Raw genomic sequence first — 16,377 nt, forward strand, 5'->3', positions numbered from 1 at the left:
TAGGCAGTGCAAATGTAAGGCTGCCCCAGCCTGACCCACCAGTGTGCCTGATGCCTGATTTGGAGGGATCCACTCTAGGACTGAGAGGGGAAAAGTCTCCCAAGTCCATTCAGTCATTGGCTTTGCTGTTGATGTTGTCAGCTGGAGAACAAAGATAGTTTTTGTGACGTGAACATCTTTAAGAACTAAATCAAGAATGATCACCAGCTCCTTTCAAACATCCCATTGAACAGCCAGCAGCTGAAAATGACTTTTGGTTACTATCAACCCGACTCAAATTGATCTAGCAATTTAGAGGGCTCTCTCTATCATTAGCCTTGCCTGTTTTAATAATAGTTTTAGTGAGTTCATTCTCACCTTCTTCTCCCAGCCTGGCCGTGCTGGGATACTGGATACAGATGTGCAGAAAGAATTCCAAAACTCAGTTAGCATCTGGATCAGCGATTTGTACAATGGTGTCTGTGTGTGCTGAGAAGGATCCTGCTAAGTTGTAACAAGCACAGAGAGGGGAGAACATAGGGGACCTGTCAGAGATGATATTACGTATCACCTGAGCTGTGAGCATTTGGCTGGGTTCGTTGTTTGCTTCTTTTTGTGGGAAACCACATAGGATTGGTGGAGCTTTTGCAAGGGTTAGGACACTGATCTTTTGTTTCCAATATTTATTTAGCAAGATATTGTAACTGAGTCACTCAGGTATAAAATATAATGCCAAACCAATATTTACAATGCAGCCTGCCGACCCTCTCCCTAGTGCTTTTTCCAAATGATGAGTCACTGCAACCGTCATGTGCAGGTGAAGCGTTGCCTCTGCCAATACAGCAGGTGAGTCCCTTGCCTTCTTAGATTGTGCCAGGAATCCAGCCACAGTCTCTTGGCAAAGAATGAAGATCCAATCACTCCCTGAAAGCAAAATGGGCTGAAACAAAAAACGCAAAGATCAGTTGGATCACAAGACAATTCATTGTGTCTCTAGCTAACAAAAAAAAGTTGCTTGATTCTGAATAACACTGATTTGTTGGGCGCTGGCAGCTTCTCCTCTGTAGCCATGAGTGACTTTTCTTTTAAAGTAGGCCCAGAATTATCTGGGCTGGTGCTACAGTTCATCATGCTTGTTTTCTCTAGGCGACATCGAAGGAGAACTTTGTATTTGCATAGCACATCTCCAAGGATCCCAGAGTGCTGTACTATTAGTTCTTATATAGCACTTAATACAACAATTTACTTTGCCTGGGTGCTCAGGTCTATCTGTGCAGTCAGCGGCAGGATCAAGGACTAAGCGTCACAGCACACCAGCAAAATAAATACTATCACCCCTGTTTTACAAGTGGGGAGAGAAACTGAGGCAGAGAGCCATTAAGTGACTTGTCCAAGCTCACACAGTGAATCAATGTTAGAGCTGGGAACAGAACCCGAGTTCCTGACTCCCTCACTTTTGCTGTAGCCAATAGAGCACACTTCCTTTCTCTCAGGTTATTGGTGACAGCTGCCATCCTAGCTATGTTATGCTCTCACTACCTTGCTATACAGGAAAGTTTTCAACCCCATGTTTTTCACTGATGTCTCTGGAAAGCTGTCTAAAGAAGAGGCTATAAGAAAGGAAGGTGAGGAATGTTGAATTCTAGTCTAATCCATAATTATCTATACAGTATTTATATTGCCCTTATTACAAAGCAGAAAATATGTCATTGGAACAATTTTTTTTTTCCAGCAGACAGGATATTTAAAAGACCCAGTAAAAACTCTGTTTGATGGTATCTTTGTACAAATATTTAATTCCCAATTTAATTTTAAAACTGTCTTTTATGTTGCTTTTGTGCCTGGCAGTTAAATTGGGAGGCTGGCAAACTAATCCCTTTTCAGCTGTGTTATTTTGACTGAGGCAGCAAAGGGGATCAAAGATGAGAAATCCAACAATAGTAGCATTTTATCATCCTGAATATTCCCTCTCTCACACTCTGATGTTCACAGGCAAACTATTATGTGACTAACGGATTTGTATTTCTGAAGTACTAAGAGTACAGAGCAGAACATTTGTAGCATTAAAAAAGCAGAATTTGGTATATTGAATTGAAACAAGGAACGTGACAACCGACATCAAGAGTACCACCCGACACACATAGCAGTGCTTTCCCAGAGAGGATGTCATGTTACTCCAGTCTTTTTACTGTCAGCCATTTGTTTTCATGCCACATAATATCACATTAACTGGATGTTATTATGCATTCCATCTTAGTCTTGTTAGCTTGCTTTCAGCATGTCAAGCTGACATATTTTTGTTGCACAGTTAATTGCTGAATACTCAAGGACTTTAATTCCTACATTAACGGTTTATCTGACTAGCAGAGAAAATAAGTGCTGGATCCATTGTCAATTCTTTAAAGTGTAATAGCCTCCTGACTTACAGTTTATCACCCAGGAGGGTAGGAGAACTTGAAATGTCCCTTGTTATTTATTTTAAAACTTTGCCATTGCACAAAGCACCATTGCATCTGAGCACCTCCCAAGTATTAATGGATGCAGCTTCATAACATCCTGTAACACAAGCATCTATTAGTGTCTCTGTTCTACAGAGAAGGAAACTGAGGCACACAGAGGCTCAGGGATGTGCCTAAGATCACATAAGTCTGAAGCAGAGTAAGGAAAAGAACCCAGGTCTCCTGATTTGTGATCCACTGCCTTAAGCACAGGATCATCCTTCCTCTCATGCTCATGCATAGGAATTGCTATTGTGTGTGTTACAACTTGACCAGGTGCCCCTCTGTGTAGACATTGTGAGTCTGTTGCGAGTGGACCGAGTCACCGAGTCCCATGTGCTCCTAAGTCAACTGAGTCTGAGTAGAGCCTAGTTACTGTTTCTAATTCTGAAATTCCAGGACATACTCACAGGCTCAAATCTTTATTCTGATGCTCTTCTTTGGGACATGATAGCATCTAGTCATCCTACACCCCAAAACCAGTGCCTCAGACCTCCCAACACCCCTAGTTGCTTACACATGCTCCCCCAGAGTTCTACCTAGATGTGAGCTCTCTGGCTTTTCGTTTAACCCCTTCAGGGACAAAGGGGCCAGAAAGCAAGGAATATAGACTTAGCAAAGGAATTTCTTAATCACAGCCACTTTACTCTTTAAATGCACTAGAGCATTATAGACCTTGTAAAATAATAAAAGTCCAGAGATGCACCCTCAGATAGACAGATCTCAACCATTCTGTGAGTCCTGTCAGTATTTCAGGCTAGGCAGAGTCTCTCCGGCCTTCCATCTCTCTCCAGCCTCTTCTTGCATGTGGCGATGGATGACCCCCACTTTTCAGGGAAGAGAATCCCCTTCTTAAATACACTCTCTCCCTTTGGCCATGTGGCCACCAGGCCAAGAAGCAGCAGAACCACTGGCCATGCTGGCACCCCAATGTAGAAAATCCATTGTTCTATGGAGTTGGGCCAGCAGTTAACAGACAATCCAACTTGATGGTCCTAGATTGCTCTGTGATGGCTTCTGAGTCATAGTCCTTCAATCAGGTGTCATGCAGCTTTCCTGGGCATGCTAAGTATCTGGAATATCTCATAATAACCTTGCCTTGGGTTCTTCAGCACATATCACAAAATGGCATTCCTACTACAAAATGGAATTTACAATTTGAGCCAGACATATCCCACGCTGTGACTGCGTGTACATGTCCGAGTTCTTTTATTTGACATTACTGTTCATAGTTGTATTACTGTTCTTAGTCGTATTGCTGTAGGGCCAAGGGGCCTCAAACAGGGATCTGGGCTCCCCCATGCTAGATTCTGTACAAACATATGATTCTGACAGTCACTGTCCTGATAGCTCACAATCTCAGTCTATAGCAACGTCCAACAAGTAGATGAAAGAGATGAACAATGAATATGCAAAGGACAAGGCAAAATCCAAACATGTTTGTTTTGTATAACATGCAGTACTCTGAGCTTGCCACCTGCCCAAATACAGACAAATTCAGCCCTGGTGTAATCATGCACGACTTCGATTGACTTCAGCTGGAATTGCATTTGCTTATGACAAGGCTGAATTTAGTCCTGTATCTTCCATTAGAATTCTAGCAATTGAATGGGGTGCCCAAGCTAGAAGAAGAAATTCTTTTAGTCAGATATAGAAAACTGCAAGGTGATGGGGTTTGCAAGGCTTGGAGCCACAGACCTAGACATGGGCAATCAGCACCTGCTCCTGTGAAGTGCTGAGCACTGAGGGGGTTGAGTGAGCTCAGCACCTCACAGGAAACAACAGGTCTATTCAGTCAGCTGATAAGAGTCCCTGTTACTGGGATATACTGATATTACAAAGCTAGCGTTTTAGAGGATGCAGGTAACAAAAGCACCTTTACACTGCACCTTAAATGGAGCTGAGGTTATTAAAGGCATCTCAAATCACCTTAACCCTGACTTTGATGTCTTTACAGGCCAGAGAGAAGATCAATTTCCACACATAATTCAGCTCCTTAATTTACTGATCAACAGCCAGCAACGGTACCTTTTATTTAAACATTTTATAATAACACGAAGTGCCTATCTGAACTCCCTAGGCCACTCTGAAAAATACTGAAGAAAGGGCAATCCTATAACATATCAGAATACTAAACAACCAGCCAGTACACAAAGCACTGACAACTGTGAGGATGGGGTAACCCACTGGTTGTTACGTGTCCCCTTATATGCCTGATCAACAGAGGAAATGGGCCTGTTACAACTCTCAGCTCTTTAGCTTCAGCTGTAGGGACTCGGACCCAGGTCCCCAGTTCAATCCCTTGTGTCAGCCACAATGGCAGCTGTCGTGTAAGTTGGAGTTTGTCGTGGATTCTTTTGCCCAGAGGATGCATGTAGCATGCACTGGCCAGTGTCTTGACAAGTGAGCTTGTTCCACGTATCTAAGTCCTGACTCCCACAGCAGTTTGAATTAGGACTGAATCCCCATTTATGTAGGGACTGACACTGCAGACTTCCAGAGTTGAAAGCATGAGTCTGTATAGCTTGAGCTAAGGAGCTAGGTTCTGTAACAGCCCCATATCCCTGTGGATAAAGGACATGATACACCCGCTGACCAGTGAGTTACAATGCCTGAGATCACTGTGAATCAGATCACACAGGCTCCCAGTCTGTCATCTCACAATAACAGCTGTTAGTCACTAGAGACCCGAGATACATTCAGACTAGCAGCCTAGTGCCACTTCTCTGTTATTAGTCCCTTGAGTCATAATGTTCCTCAATTATACAGAAATGTTCATATGTTTTTATATCCTTGCTTGTATTTATTGTGCAAGTCATTTAAAAAAACTGAAGTGCAATTATTAATCTCTCCTTTGGGTCTGTTGTGTCTTCAACTGGCAGCAAGTGTAGTGAGCCCAGCCTATGGAACTCTTCAGAACCAGCCATTCTGCGTACCTCCATCTCATCAACTCCATCTCATTTCAAATCTTCTCTGAAAGTACTCCACATCTCCCTTGCCTATGTCTGTTAATTTCACTCTGCAGCTACTACTGAGTTAGTTAGGATCTAGACTGGGATCTTCAAAGGGGCCTAAAGGGCTCTAGCACCCAACTCCCATTGAATTGTAATTAACGCCCTTGGCTCCTTTGAAAATCCCAATTCAACTCTGCATAGCATTTTGGGTAAGGCTTGTACAATACAGCACAATGTACTATACTGTACTTCTTTTTGGACACGAGGGATTTGTTATGACATCAGTCAAAAGGGTCTATGTTTAAAGCAGTATTGCTAAACACAAGCATTCAAAAATGATAAGTTAGGCCTCAAAAATCACAAGATTGACTTAAACATTGTGAGATTAAGACAAAGTAAAAACTCTGGGTTCTTTTTACTTATTTTTTGAGGTTTAGGGGGGTGGTGTTGCATTTTTAAGCTTTTCACCACTACCATGAGAACCAGAAGTTGCTTCGATTTTTTAAATGAAAGCTGAGCTTCTCACATAATCACAGGATTCCAGAAGCTGCAGCGTATAAAAAAAACACCAAGTATTGTGAGGTTTGGCAGCCCTGTATGGGAATCAACAGCAATTTGTGAATGATGGCTGAAGCAAGTATGAGTAAGCATAGGGGACAGAACACATGGACTATCCCAGCTCAGCAGGTGTGGCACTCCCAGGTCTTATTTCAGTGATGGGCTAGATCAGGGGTGGGGAACCTTTTCTCTGTCACAGACCATTGAGGGACAGAAAAAAAATCACTTCTGGGCCACTCACCTGCCAGGAAGGGAGGCTTGATGCTTCCCCCCTCAGCAGGGGGGAGAGCAGCTAGCGCCCATGGATCGAGCCCTGCAGAGGGACACAGAGGCTCAAGGCTTCCCACACATCAGGGCACGCTAGCTCTCACGGCTCCAGCCCAGGGGAGTGCTGTGGGCCCCAGGAAATTAACCAAAGGGCCAGATCTGTCCCTTGGGCCATAGGCTGCCTACCCCTGGACTCGATACAGGAGTTAGCAAGCCAGCTTCTCCGGCCTGTTATGCAGGTGAGCCTCAATTATCAGAATGTGCCCTCCTGGCCTTACAAAACCTATTAATATTACACAAAAAATGTATTGCCACCGTCTCGTGCCCTGCTTCTCCAGAGAGCTCCGCTATTGCCAGGCCTCCCAAGCATTGCCCTGCGGCTGCTCTCTTCCCCCAAGCCAGGGGGCATCTGTAAGGAGACGCTGACTCCCCTCCAGATGCCAAGCGCCTTCCTTGTGTCTGTACAGCACCTAGCACAGCAGCGCCCAGGCCCAACCCCCAGATAGCTAACAAGCTGCAAAGGCCTGGGCCAAGGCGGGACTTACGGGAAGCGACCGCGGCCGCTCAAAGGGCGGAACTTTATCGTCCCCAGCCCCGCCCTCCCTCTCTGCCCGGCCGCTCTCGAGTGCCCCGGAAGCGGTTGCGGCGGCGCTGTGTGTCCCTGGAGCTGGCCGGAGGGTAGCGGGGTCTCACGGTGGAGTCGGCGCCATGTTCCTGACGGTGGCTGCCTGTGAGTGGGCAAGGGGGGCCGGCTCCGCGCCGCTGCTGGGGCGGCGGAGGAGGAGCGAGGGGCAGCGGGAGGAGACTGGGGCCTAACGGTGTCATGGACACACTAGGGCCCAGCCCGGGCCGCGGCTCCTCCCCCACCGGCACTACATCTCCCGGCGGGCATTGCGGCGCCACCTGGGACTACATCTCCCGCCGGGCAGCGCGCCCCGGCACACGTGGACCCGTCGAGTCAGACAAGACCCGCTGTGGTGCGAGGCTCTGCACCTGTATGAGCTGGCGAGCGTCCCCCCTCCCCCCCGCTCTAGGGGGCACTGGGTCGGGCCCAAGGGTGGGGTCGCGGCGGGGGGTGACTGCGTTGGACTGGTCCCTGCTCTGATCTCGGTAGGCTCCTGGGCGCTCCCCACAGGAACCCTGACAAACTAAAACCCCTGGGGCAAGATGATATGATGGGGGAAATAAAGCTGGATGTTTGGCATAGCCTGCCTATACAAGGCAAGAGGAATCTCCTTTACAACTGTGATTGTCTTTGCCTGGAGGGACTGTTCCAAAAGCAACTTTTGTGCAAAGCTGTAATAGTTTGTATATGTTAATGCTTAAAAGAAAACGAGATGGTAACATAACTTTCTTTCTTTTTCTTCCCTTCATCGTGCTCCAAAAACAGTGGCCAAAACCAAATCGAAGTAAGTGACATTTTACTGGTTTGAGCTATTGCAAACGATCTGCTTCCCACAATTGCATCCTACAATAACACACAAATAGGGGCTTCTCACAAAATCTCTGAATGTACACAAAGTATTTGTGGTTCTTCAATCTAGGAGCCAGACTGCATCTCTTTTGCATGTAAATCTCTCCCCCATTCTCTGGAATGGGAGGTCTGCATGAAGGGCATTCCCCAGGGTTAGATTCTACATGGAGGTAGCATTGGGGAGTGGATGACCCTTTTTGGGTAGAGGCAGGATCTGGCAAGGTGCACATCAGTGAACTAGTCCTGGAAGAATTATATTTGAGTACGTTCTAGAACTCTGGGGCTGTGCTGCTTTTCCTGTAGGATCATCTCTATGGTGGGGATGTAATTTTAATGGAGTTTCTGAAGGCAGCTGTAGCAGACGGATCCCTGGCAGTGGAGCTCCAGAAAACTGGGTGAGACAGTGCAGAAGCACAGGGCCTCCGTGCACATGGTCCATTTCCCCTGGGTGACCTGAGAGGGTTGAGTCCAACGATGACTCCATGGCAACCCTCTTCCCTGAACACTACAATTAGAGAGAAACTCTCTGAGGGATCCTCATAGTCACATACTTGCCTCATTCATCAAGAGGGGGCAATCTGGATGCATATGTGGTCAGTTTCGATCTCTATGGGGTCAGGCTAATGCGTGTGGTGTTTTTATCAGCATTACCTTCCTAGTAAAGTATAGAGTGGTTCCCTGAACTTCTATAGCTGTTGTGTATAATGATCATAAAACAGTTGCTTGTCTGTTTTGCTGAACAAGTTTCAAGATGGATGCCATCACTTTCAGTTAATAAAGTAACTTATAGCAGGCAAAGCTCTAACACGTTCTCCCTCTGGAGTGGGAGTGCAGCAGAGTCAGAGTTCTGAGCACCTGGCCCCTCTCTTTAACTCTGCTCAAGAATGGTGTTAATGGGCTGTGGAGGAAGATAGATCTGGATCCAATGGGCTAAAAGGAAGATTGGCACAATTTGGGACTGGGAAAGAAATAAAGGAGTCAGAAAAATTTGCCTTTGCTCCCCCAAAAGTGAGGAAACAAGACTGAATAAAAATATATATATGAGGGGTGAACAGTTATGGCCAAAATTGTATTTGTAAGGTATTCAGACAAGTCCAAGAGGCTAAAGTGATAGAGAAGCTCTGTCATTGTTGAAGAACTGTCATTAAAACATCCCTGTCGTTTCCCCTGGTTCTCAGAAGGTGCATTCCTGCATGGATCTGTAATAGTTTGTGCTGCAAAGCTCTGGAAAGAAGACCTCCTGGCATGCTTCTTGTTGAAGATTTAAAAATCATCCCCAAATGAAGCTGGTGCCAAGCACCCACTGGGTTTGAAGTGTCTCTCCTTTCATGGTGTTTCTGTGGAATTGTCAGGGCCTGACATTCAAAGTGCAGTTTTAAAGTACGTGCCCAATAGAAGGGGTCTCAGTTTGACGCCAGCCTTAATAGTAATTATGTTCTGCCATCATCCCCTCCTACCAATGAACAGAGGAGGGTGAAGTTTCCTCAAGGAGGAGATATAAATACAATTAATTTCACTAACCTAAAAGCATTCTGTGGCTTTTTTTTCTTGTATTCCTCCCCTTTTTATTCTGTCTTTGTGCTGTTCCTGCTTCATTAAGAAATGAAATTTATTTTCAAAACCAAGAGCTTCTCTTTTTGGTTTTATGTTCTCTTCCCTTCTTTCTTCATCATTTTACTGGTCCTCCTCTGGCCCCTTTGCTTTTCCTTCTTCAGTTTCTTCTCTAGATTTTCTCCCTTCTTTTTCTGCCTACACCTCACTAGACCATCTGGGTTGGGTTACCCAGTTAAGTTGGAAATTTTCATAACTAAGTGTCTTACTCAAAAAGAACCTGCCCTCAGACATGTACCAAATAGGAGTTTCAGACTCTGGTTGTACTGATGTCACTGGGCTAGAAAGAGGAAACTGACCAGATGGCATTTGAGGAAGTGGGAGAGGTATGGGGAAGAAGTCCTCTATGTGGCTACAGGTGCTGTGGCTGACACCTGTAGTGGGTGTACAGGAGATAACAGAAAACTGGGACATCCGCTGGGTCTTTTAGCTCAAGGAAGTCTAGTGGTTACCCTTCATTTGGGGGGAGGGGAGAGGGATTGGGAGGGAACCAAAAACCCTTCATGTAAAACTAGACTTTAAATCAGACCAGGCAAAGCCATATGTACTCTATATGCTGTTGGGAGTGACATTGCATGAGTGAGCAAATAGGGATCTTCTCTGTTTAATTTCAAGGGATCATATTGTCTGTAAGCCAGGAAATTGAATGTGGTTTCTACCTGCAATGCTTCCTTCAAATCATTTCATTGCAATGGAAAAGGAGAGATCACCACTGGAGAAGTGGTCAAGGGGCTTGACCCTCCTTCCCTAATTTCCAGATGCCCTGAGATCCTGGGGAGTACCAGAAAGCTGGCAGTACTTATGGATTTGCAGGGAGGCTCAGCTGCCTTCACATTATACTCCAGTTTCTCCTCTTCTCCTCTCTACAATACATGGCTGCTGCCCCAACTCCCACTGGGTTAGCATCATCTGGGGGTTTGAGAGGGCATGATGCTGTGGAGAGTTACCATCCCACCGATCTTGCCGCCTCTTGACCTATTTCTGTGGCATACCATGCTGAGGAGCTCAGCTTTCCCCTTTTGTATGCCCCTCACTCAGTCTGTATACTGCTAGTGTAAGTGGAGGAGACAGTTGGGCTCTGTATTCTGAGATAGTGTATTGGCTATGACCTGGATGCCTTTAAATATGATCATCCTTCATTTCTTGTCTAAAAAGGAGCCGTACTAAGTCAGATCTATGTGGATTTTTTCTTTTTTATCTTATTTCAGTGTGGAAACTACTTCTCTTGGCCATGATCTATGTTCCATTTGATAGCAATTAACCTGAGGCTGATGTTGAAATGTACAGTCCTGCTATGGACTCTGCACTCTAAAAGCATCGTGATTTTAGTGGGGCGGTTTTCAAACCTCCCAACCCTTGGCCCGTAGATTCTCCCTCACTCTGGATGCCACCACTTTTCCTCTTAGGCCCCCTGAACCTCTCCCCTCTTTGAGATGAATAGATTTTCTGCCTGTGCCCCTCCCAGTGTCCTTTCCAGGCAGAGTTCCTTGCTATTCATGGATTTGCTGGTTTTAATTAGAGCTGATCAAAATTTGGAATTTCTGTTTCATAGGAAAATTTGATATTTTGAAATTTCTTTGTTCTGATTTTGACCATGTCAGCAGAAGTAACGTGTATTGTGACACAGCATGGCAGGATATGACATGTTGTCTTATGCACTAATGCTGTAGACATCATGAAATAACATAAAACTTATAGGTGGAGGAAAAAAAACTAAATTTCAAAATGAAAAATTAGTTTTGAAATGCAATTTAAAAAAAATTCAAAATGAAATTTTGGGGGGTGGGGGGGAAGTGGTTATGTTGAAACACCTTTTTCCAAGAGAAAACTGTTCAGACAAAAGATTACCGAACAGCTTTAGAGTGAATGTTTCAAGTTGCCTTTCACTGCCTCTCTTATACTTGTCCTTTATGATGTTCCTGCTGGCCTGGGGAAAGAGACCAGGGTCTGCTCCTAGAACTTCGTCTCATGACCTACAGCACTTGTGCATCAGCATTGCTTAGCTGCACATTGGCAACATCTGTTGAAGTTGCAGTTGCTCATCACCTCTTGCTATCGAACCCATATAACAGCTCAGCTAAATTTAGTATTTAACTGTCCGTTATAGGCACAAGTGGTGACATTAAATGTTTCAGTTCACTTAACTGCACATGTCAAAGGGGAATTTCTGCAGTGGAGACACTGACTACCACTGTATGCATCCGCCTTTGGCCATAATGATGTCTCTTGTCATTTCAGGTACATCCTTGTGAGAATGGTGAGTGCAGCAGGGACGGGCTACTGTTACAACATCAAGAGAGCCCGACTACAGGAGAAATTGGTCCTGCTGAAATATGATCCCATTGGTAAGAACTTAAGACATTAGATGCTGTCTGGAAGATGCACACTTTCTCTTCAGTTGAATGTAACAGAATGTATCGAGTATAAGCAGAGTAATACTTAGCATTTCACATGCTGAAACCACTGTACTATTCCTTAAAATGTCCCAGTGCGGGAGGAGGTAATATTAATCCCATTTTACAGACTGTGGCACTGACACAATGAGGCAGTGACTTGCCCAAGTCCTCACAGCAAGACAGTGGTAGAGTTAAGATTAGAATTCATACATTCTACTTCTGTGCTCAGTTTACTAGACACGGCTGTCTCGTAAGAAGCAGCAGTGAGCTACGCAGCTGCAGAGTTCTGTTGGGACGTTTAAACTAGAAGAGCAGTAAACTCTCATCACGACGTCAAGATGAAATTTATTTAAATTATTTCTATTATTTTAAAAATGTCAAATATAGAAATAAATGCAGGTTCCCACATGTTTGGAGAAAAGTTGCTCCACTCTTCTGCTGTGTTCCTCTGACCCTCACAACACTCTCCGTCATTTAAAACCTGATTCATTGTAAATCATGGGTGTCAGTAGCATTTGCCAAGAGTTAAAAATATTTTAAAAGGTGATTTAGAGTCTGAGTTTCTTGGGAAGGCACCAGTTTGTAACTAACATATTAAAGGCTGAGCTGGGGACATGCTAACCTGCTTTACCTCTTAAGATAGCCTGGGAGAGTTAAGTCAGTACCGATCCCAGCTACCTTCTGCAAAACACCTGATAATCTGATACTTAACTAGAGCATAATTTAAAAAATCATGTTGCTCTGAGTATGTAATATAACCATTTGGCTGATAGTCATATGGGATATTATCTTCAGTGCAGTCTTGGTGGAAGATTAACACTGATGTTCTCTGTTGACTTAAGAATGCAGGAGTTTGATGCCTGTGGAGAGAGGCTCCTGGAGATACAAGCTGATTTAATCAAAATCTGCTAAAACTATTCATGTTGGCAGAAACTGAATTTCATGTGCAAGGGAAAGCCTTAGATCAAGCAGTGGTGGGATTCATTTCCTGGGTTGGAAAACAAGTGTCTTAATTTCATATTAACTTCATTGCTTCAGAACATTCCACAAACCCCCCACTAGAAACACTATCCAGTTTGTGTGCAATGTGCTACAGAGCAGCGCTCCCAGCCTAGCAGGAGTTTGGTGGCAGAACAGCCTGATGCAACCCATAGAATAGAAATGGGAGGTAGCTTGGAATGGCCTGGGGTTCACATTTGGTGGAGGGGGAGGAAATTCCTATAGCCTATACCAGAGGGAAAGTGAGACACCGAGGCACGTGTGAAAGGCAGGTAAATGTGAGTCTGGCCATCCATGGATGTCAGTTAAAGCATTAGATGTATTTTCTGTCTGTATGCACTTTCACTTCACCTGCATATAGGGAACTTTTTATAGTGAGATAGAAAGTCCCAGATTGTTGCAGTGCATAATGTAAAGGCTTCAGTCACAACTAGGCTGTGATATGTTGGAGAAATGACTTCAATCCACTATCTCTGTGGTGTACAGTGTTACCCCTACATAGTTCTCAGTGTTAAGTTACTAAAATTCATGTTAAACTGAAAGGTGATTGCACAAACGGCATTGTAGTTTGCCATGCTCCTTCTCTCATAGTAACTTCCATATCACACGTGCACAGTTTAGAAGTAAAATGATTTTCCTAACTTCAGGCTGAGGACTTACAGTCCAGCTCAGTTTGTAGTTCACTCATCACTTGTAATAAAGATTCTACCGTTGGTCCTTGAAAGAGGATTCTGTTGATGATATGCGAGGCAGATTAGAATTCAGTTTACTCTCCCATAGCTGTCTGGACTCGGCAGCGCTAAGACAAATAGAAAAGCCGTAAAAACCTTTCTTTGTCCCTATGCAGAGCAGACTGACTCCAAATAGACACGGTGAGCAGCTGTTGAGTGAAAAGGTTCCATTTTCACAGTCACTTAAATCCTAATGTTTGTCCTTCATGGGGTGAAATAGATACCTGTATACTAAAAGTTACATGTTGTAAAATGAATGCAGTGCTAAAAGTCCTTTTAAAAGCAGGTTGGCCAGCGGTGGCACCGAGCCAGTAATCATTCAGTCAGTATTTAAGCATTGAGGCCAGCAGGGGGTGGGTGTGTGGATTTTTTTTCTTGTAAATAAACTAACACTTGAACTTTCCTACCAAGTTGCTTTCTCTCCACAGTGAACCAACGTGTTCTCTTCACAGAGAAGAGAAAAATACGTTCCATCTGAACAACGCCTTGTAAATGGACTTGTTTTATACGTCATTTGGACTCGGGGGGAGGGGGAATGCTGCTTCTGAAATGCTGCAGCATGTGCTAAAAAGAGAGGAAATAGACTCGAACAATGCCTCCTGTGATTTGAAGGCCATTGTGAATGAGAACAATGTAGAGAGAGAAAAGTCTTAGTGTCTGGACATAGATCATCGCATCAACATTTATTTATCCTTTGAGTTATTTTTACAGTCCTCAATAAAAAAAATTAAAATAGCAGATCCCATTGTCTGTGTTTTCCATTGTGAAACTGGCTGTAATTGTCAAAGAAACTGACTATTGTTTCACATAGCAATAAAAAATTAACATTTGCTGCAAGGGAATTTCAGTGGAAGGGTTGCTAGAGGCATTCTAAACCACAATTCACAGATGAAACTGTAGGACCACCAGTGTTTCAAAGCTTATAGTAGAGGTGGGAAGAAGAAATACAAGTAGTTAAGTGACCTGTAGAGCTAAAGGCTGCTGCCTTTGAAGCCAATGGCAAAACTCCCATGAGATCAGGATTTGACCCATACAAAATAGAGCTTTTTATCAAGCCCATGTATGTAGGACTTATTTTTCACATCTGAATTCTTGCCTGAATAGGCACACAGTGATGTCTAAGCCAGCTTTTTGACTAGTGCATTGTGGCTGATGATTTTGTTGTTTAAATAATTTATTTGTGTTTCTGGCCAAATAAGACTGACTAGGCATCTTGGCACGTGTTTCCCTGGAACACTGAACAGCTAATGAACTGATATGTACATCTAGCTCACCTGAGGGCTTTATCAGCAGCTTGCCCAGAATCAGAAAGCCTCACTTAATGGACACAGTATGGAGCCTACTGCAGCCATCATGCAATAGAGAAACATAACCAGCAGATGGTGCAGGACCCAGTATGCAGTGCTTCAGTGTGATCGGAGTGGACTGTGGATGAGCTGGAACTTCGCATGCTGGTATGCATGGTCTCCAGACAGTTGACAAGTCTCACTTTGGGCTAAGGTACTTGCCGCAGAGAGCGTGGACAATAGGAATCTGGTTGAAAACTCAAAGCTAACTATAATTCACATTTCACTAGCGATATCCCTGGTTGGCAGATGTGAAACTTGATCAAAATCAAGGAGAGTCTTAATTAGTGGAGAGCACAGCAAAGTCTGTGGAGGCCACTGAATTTCAGAGCTCAGTTATCCCTACCCATATTGTGGAATGTCTCTTTAGTTTATAGACATGAGTTTGCGGAGTGAAATGTTGAACACATTGACTACTAAGATTTGCCATTAGAGTAATGTTTGTCCTGCACAGTGTGTAGGGCAAGGGACAGATCCACAGTATTTCGCTGGAATGAAAGAGTGCAACCCAATTGCTCTGCTATAGACCAGAGTCTAGCAGGGAATCAATGATTGAGAAGGAAGTAAAGACTTCCCTGCTCTCTAAGTACCTGGCATCTCATAGGGGAAAAAAAAGTTTGCCTTTGCACAATCTGAACTCCCTTCCCTGGGATATTGTACAATCAGCACATGCAGATGTCTGACACCACAAGTTAGAAAAGATCCTGGGGCAGGTCCTTCCTGTAGGGATAGGAAGACTGTGTCCCTGATGCCTGGACGCTCACTGATGCGATGAAGTTTGACTTCCTGATCACTTCTTCCATGGATAGATTGGGATAGCAAGCCATGAAGAAAGCCAGTGCGCCCACAAAACTATCACCAGCCCCCTAAGATGAAAGAAACACACAAAGTTAGGCAGATTCCTACACAAGAACACAGTTCAGCTGCATTTACCATAAATGCAAAGGTTGCCTTTTAATGCAACAGGAAATCCTGCAAGTCCAGGATCTGAACTGGATTTGTCTTTTTCTCCATTTCTAATTTCTATGAAATTCCAAAATACAAGGTTGCTGCCACAACATTAACTCTTGCCCCCCTATCCCTCCGACACATTAGGGTACACAATATATCGCAGCTTACATATTAGAAGAGAAAACAGGACTATAAATACACACCAGTGCAATGAGGTTGAGTTACCAGGCTGGCAACAACTTTTGCTTTTGAAATTTCCTGTCACTGAAGTGTCTGATTTTGATTTCTCAACCTGAATGTTGCATGAATGCCATTGTCCTCTCTTTATTTAACTTCTGTTTTTCTATAAAAGTGGGGGAGAGTGGGGAGAAGGTGAAGAAATTAAGCTGTGTGGCTTGTAAATTCCTACTTGCAGAATGGTGCAGCAACCAGCTGTCTTTAAGTGTGAAATGCCCATAACTGAAGCTCCAGATGCTGCATAAATTGCTTCCCTTGCTTTAATCCCTAGGGTAGAGTTGTTCAAACTGTGGGTCGTGACCCAGAACTGAGTCTGGAATGGAAGGGACTTGGTCGCGGCAGCTCTGGTCAGCACCGCTGGCTGGGCTATTAAAAG

At 44.3% G+C, this 16,377-nt stretch overlaps 2 protein-coding genes and 1 long non-coding RNA gene across 5 annotated transcripts in view; 1 reads left to right on the top strand and 2 right to left on the bottom strand.

Annotated features, from left to right (window-relative positions):
* Window positions 1-647: 647 nt before the first annotated feature.
* On the bottom strand, window positions 648-6,866 carry LOC142046604 (uncharacterized). The gene is made up of 2 exons (XR_012655605.1): window positions 6,802-6,866; window positions 648-919 (listed from the first exon to the last, which is right to left on the bottom strand). It is a non-coding gene; the product is annotated as an uncharacterized LOC142046604 (long non-coding RNA).
* Window positions 6,867-6,873: 7 nt separating this feature from the next.
* On the top strand, window positions 6,874-14,304 carry MRPL33 (mitochondrial ribosomal protein L33). 2 transcript variants are annotated; one of them, XM_032790227.2, is made up of 4 exons: window positions 6,874-6,986; window positions 7,647-7,665; window positions 11,580-11,686; window positions 13,896-14,304. In XM_032790227.2, exons 1-4 carry the CDS (start codon window positions 6,965-6,967, stop codon window positions 13,943-13,945), a joined length of 198 nt encoding a protein of 65 aa, XP_032646118.1. In that variant the 5' UTR covers window positions 6,874-6,964; the 3' UTR covers window positions 13,946-14,304. The 2 variants fall into 2 exon arrangements, with proteins under 2 accessions (XP_032646118.1, XP_074920383.1); XM_075064282.1 differs by lacking the exons at window positions 6,874-6,986; window positions 7,647-7,665 and adding an exon at window positions 8,049-8,125.
* RBKS (ribokinase) overlaps window positions 14,136-16,377 on the bottom strand; it is a 99,748-nt gene continuing 97,506 nt past the window's right edge. For both annotated transcript variants that reach the window (XM_032790225.2, XM_032790224.2), the window contains one exon: window positions 14,136-15,679. In XM_032790225.2, the coding sequence (XP_032646116.1) occupies window positions 15,506-15,679 (174 nt within the window). In that variant the 3' untranslated portion in view covers window positions 14,136-15,505. The remainder of the gene's footprint in view (window positions 15,680-16,377) is intronic.

Source organism: Chelonoidis abingdonii, chromosome 3 (genome assembly GCF_003597395.2).
Source record: "Chelonoidis abingdonii isolate Lonesome George chromosome 3, CheloAbing_2.0, whole genome shotgun sequence".
Lineage (NCBI taxonomy): Eukaryota > Metazoa > Chordata > Testudines > Testudinidae > Chelonoidis > Chelonoidis abingdonii.

Coding starts and splice junctions, on each gene's coding strand:
- MRPL33 (XM_075064282.1), top strand. CDS start 8,064: ATGGAGTTTCTGAAGGCAGCTGTAGCAGACGGATCCCTGGCAGTGGAG. Junction 8,126..11,579: donor GTGGAGCTCCAGAAAACTGG/GTGAGACAGTGC, acceptor TTGTCATTTCAG/GTACATCCTTGTGAGAATGG. Junction 11,687..13,895: donor GCTGAAATATGATCCCATTG/GTAAGAACTTAA, acceptor TTCTCTCCACAG/TGAACCAACGTGTTCTCTTC.